The sequence below is a fragment of the Monopterus albus genome, unplaced genomic scaffold, assembly GCF_001952655.1.
Source record: "Monopterus albus unplaced genomic scaffold, M_albus_1.0 scaffold149.1, whole genome shotgun sequence".
Taxonomy (NCBI): Eukaryota; Metazoa; Chordata; class Actinopteri; order Synbranchiformes; family Synbranchidae; genus Monopterus; species Monopterus albus.
In genome coordinates this window covers 11968-15735 of record NW_018128029.1, presented here as the reverse complement: position 1 = coordinate 15735, position 3768 = coordinate 11968, and the positions used below count along the sequence as shown (strand labels likewise).

Below are 3768 nucleotides of genomic sequence, written 5' to 3'. Positions count from 1 at the left end.
TCTCTATGTAACTTACTATCTAGCTATCTATTGATCTATCTCTCTATCTACAGTGATTCTCCACTAAATACACAATCTGCTACAACACTACTAACTCTCAAAGCAACTAACGGCAACAACAGCAACAAACCAACCTGCTCTACAAAGACAAATTGAAATGAACACCACTAAATAGGGATAACCTGTCTCTGAACACACTCGATCCAAAGTGATTCACATGACAAACCGAACCAATCAGCTGATTCACCTGACATCCGATGAACCCCACTGCTTCGGACGTCACTCAAGTGATTCAAAATGTCACTAGTCACGTGACCGAAACATGCCTCGGCACAGTGGTTCGAAACAATTGCTTTATGAGCTACCGCGCATGTGTCGGAGCCTCCGGTGTCATAGGGCCATCACTACCTGCCTGTTCTATCGACCTATGATTCTGCCTTGCCTTCCCTGCTGCCCTGCCGGAGATTTCGACCACAGGCTGAACTAAGTACTGCTCTCTGCCTGATCCTGTAAGACTGTGTCTGTTCACGTCTAACTTACAGAAAGACATTAAATCCTGTACTGCTGCCTCAGCTTTCTGGCTCTTTAATTGGGTTCACACCTCCACCTTCACGGGAGCTTCACACACCCCTCCCTGACACATTTATGCTGAATTATATGGTTGTTTGTGGATAACTGTAACATTTTGCATGTGTAGTTAGTGAAGCTAACAATAGACACAGTGAAATTCGACAAAACATTTACATGTATTTGCTATGCAACAAAATGAAAGGAAAAAGGAGAGAAACTGGACATAATTAACCAAAAGAAGATTGGTGGTGAGTGCTATGTTCAGTCAGAGACATCAGATGCTCTAATTCACATGAATGACACAAACAAGCCACATTTTGACCGGGATTTATTAATATATTAATTTTTTTAACAATTTGACAGGCCTATCTAATGGTAAACAGGCCAGCATCCCATTTAAAACTTCATGATTTTGAAAAAACTAAAGACATGATGCAGGTGGTGCAATGCCACTTTCTTTTTTCATTCATACCAAGAATGAGTTACAGTGGGTAACTCAAAACTATGTACAAAATGTAGATCTACAGTAATGACTTGTCAGGATGCGGTCATTCAGGAGTATTTAAATGGTATTTGTTTTCTGTTGATAGTAAGAGTGCATCTATCTGCTCCCAGTAGTTTGAGCATGTACTGTATGTGTAACACAATAAGGTGTTTGTCAGATATTCCATTTTTGATTGAGTCCACCTTTCTTCCAGGTCAGCAGTAAACTGTGGCTATAAAGGAAGACAGAGGGACTAGAGAATCCAGGCCGACAGGGATAATGAATAGAAAGGCGCAGGCAGTAGCCTAGCCTGTGGGCAGGATTACACTATCGAGAAATCACAATGATGAAATGAAGATGTTTGCTGCTCTGCTGCGGGCAGTCTGTGTGTGTCTACCTGAGTATGTGCATGGCATAGGCTATGAAATCATTCAGGAAGAAAGACAAAAGTGACACTTGAAAGAAATAAAGAAGAAATGATCAAAAACCCACAAACATGGGTTGATCACCTGATAGAATGTTTTTTTTTTTTTTGTTGGTGTTGTTAAAAACCCTTAGACCACTCATACAGCTGTCAAACTATCTGTCTCACATGAAAATGTAGAATAGCCATGTTGGTCCACAGTGTAAAATGTAGTGTCATAATGGCTGTAAAATTGTGAGAAAACTGTAGCCTAGTGTCCTCCTTTGTCTTTTTGTTCTTGGTTTTTTATAGTAGTTGTCAAATAATGAAATGGTGCTTTGCCACCACCAACTGGACTGGAGTGTGGATTAGGAATCTAACATTAATTTGTGTTGATGCCATGCGGTTTTGAACTGTAGAACTTTAAAAATATTAGGAAGTTGGTGGATGGGCCCATCAAACACCGGACTTTCACGCAGACAGCTATAGATTGAGCCCCATGTCTAACATTCTGTGACGTTGTACTTTTCTTTTGAGAGTTGTAGGATATGGTTTGTCTCACCATTGCTAACTCTGAGAGACGAGGCAGTCCAAGTAACTTCAAAACAGTGCTGATTTATTCAAAGGATCACAGGTAAAATTAACATTGCACGCTCAAGTATCTTGCACCTCCAAACTGAACGCAGGCAGATGTAAGATGAAAGACCCTGAGCCCACCAGGCCTATACATTATATCACCTCATTTGGGCTAGCCCCATACTACACAGAAAGGTCAACCGAGACGTCTCTGTTGCCAGCTCTGCAGCTGGCCATAGCAGTAGTCAAAACATGAAGCAAATCAATGTGTGTGTGTGTGTCTGTTGATTAAGTGGTGTGTAACTAAAAACATTCTCACGACCTCTAGTACATGTCGTGTCTTAAACATAAGAACATATTATGGCTAAGGCTACAGTTAGTCGTAATAATAATATTAAACACCCTGTCTGCTGACAGTCCTCAACTCTTCTCTCTAGTTATCCTTGACCAGATGTACCCTGTAGAAACTCATAAGCATGCCTAAGCATTTAACAGTCTAACTAGACATCCTATCTCCACTAAACATTTCTAATACATAAAGTATCTATCCAATATCTATCTGGCTAAAAATACCTAACAGAGTGTACCTGTGAAAGGATCTCTATGGAGCAACAAAGAAGTATAAGCCTTGCTTGAAATTTGGGCTAATGAAAACATACAAAGACAACTGGATACTTCTTTATACCAACTACATGCAAACTGCCACCTACTGTATCTGACTGTGTACATATGCAAGTGTGCTGGGGTACGGAACAGTGTTACTAGTGCAAAAGCAGGTATGAAACAATCATGCCTAATGTGAAAACACTCTAATTGTGTATGTTTGTGTGCATGTCTTGCCTGTTACCCAGTGGAGCTGAAAGAGCACCTGCAGAGATTTGTGGAGGAGACCAATGCTCAGCAAGGTCCGGGATTCATCAAGGTGGTCCACCATGACAAGCAGGAAGGACTGATAAGGTCCAGAGTCAGCGGCTGGAGGGCTGCCTCTGCTCCTGTGGTGGCTCTGTTCGACGCACATGTGGAGTTCAACACTGGATGGTGAGCAGTCAGATTCAATTCATTCAGCAGTATATGCAATAAGGCTGTAATAATACCTCCAACAGACTGTTACAGGCCCAAGATAGCAGTGAGTGGGTCTGAAACATATTTACATATTCCAGAAGTCTTGTGAGGTCACCTGGTTCACATAGTAGCAGCTGAGCTTTCAGACTATTTGATGTTATACTGAGATGATCTGACTGAAGGATATATTTGGTGATATTCTAGGTAATGTGTTACAGGTACAGTATGTGATTCTTCTAGTCAGTATGTCTCATTAAAAAAACTAAAATGAACATTGATTGTATCCTGCTAACAAGTACTGTGTGTATATCTACAGGCTGACTTATCTTATTCCTCAGTGCCATAAACTATTGAAAACACATCAATAAGCCACACCACACTGAATTCATTTATTCTCAACAGCCAGTCTGAGAGGTTGCTGATTAAATCTGAAAAGAGGCATCTTTCCACTCTAGAGGCACCTGTTTTTCTTCAAGACATCAGTGTATCAACGGAGAACGGCAGTGATGAATTTTAACACTGAATGCCAAAAAATAATTGGTTTATACACTGGTTCATGAAGGGTTTAATTCAGCTTTTATACAAGCGGTTTAGATATTTTTTGAAATAGCAGAGTTTGTTGTGGTCCAGGATGGCCTATTTAAACCTGCAGTCCTCTATGATACATCAAAAA

The 3768-nt window shown here is 40.6% G+C and overlaps 1 protein-coding gene across 1 annotated transcript in view; it reads left to right on the top strand.

Moving 5' to 3' along the window:
* LOC109968428 (polypeptide N-acetylgalactosaminyltransferase 18-like) overlaps positions 1–3538 on the top strand; it is a 16400-nt gene extending 12862 nt beyond the window's left edge. The window contains exon 4 of the mRNA XM_020614694.1: positions 2885–3538. Within this exon, the coding sequence (XP_020470350.1) occupies positions 2885–3075 (191 nt within the window). The 3' untranslated portion in view covers positions 3076–3538. The remainder of the gene's footprint in view (positions 1–2884) is intronic.
* Positions 3539–3768: the final 230 nt, after the last annotated feature.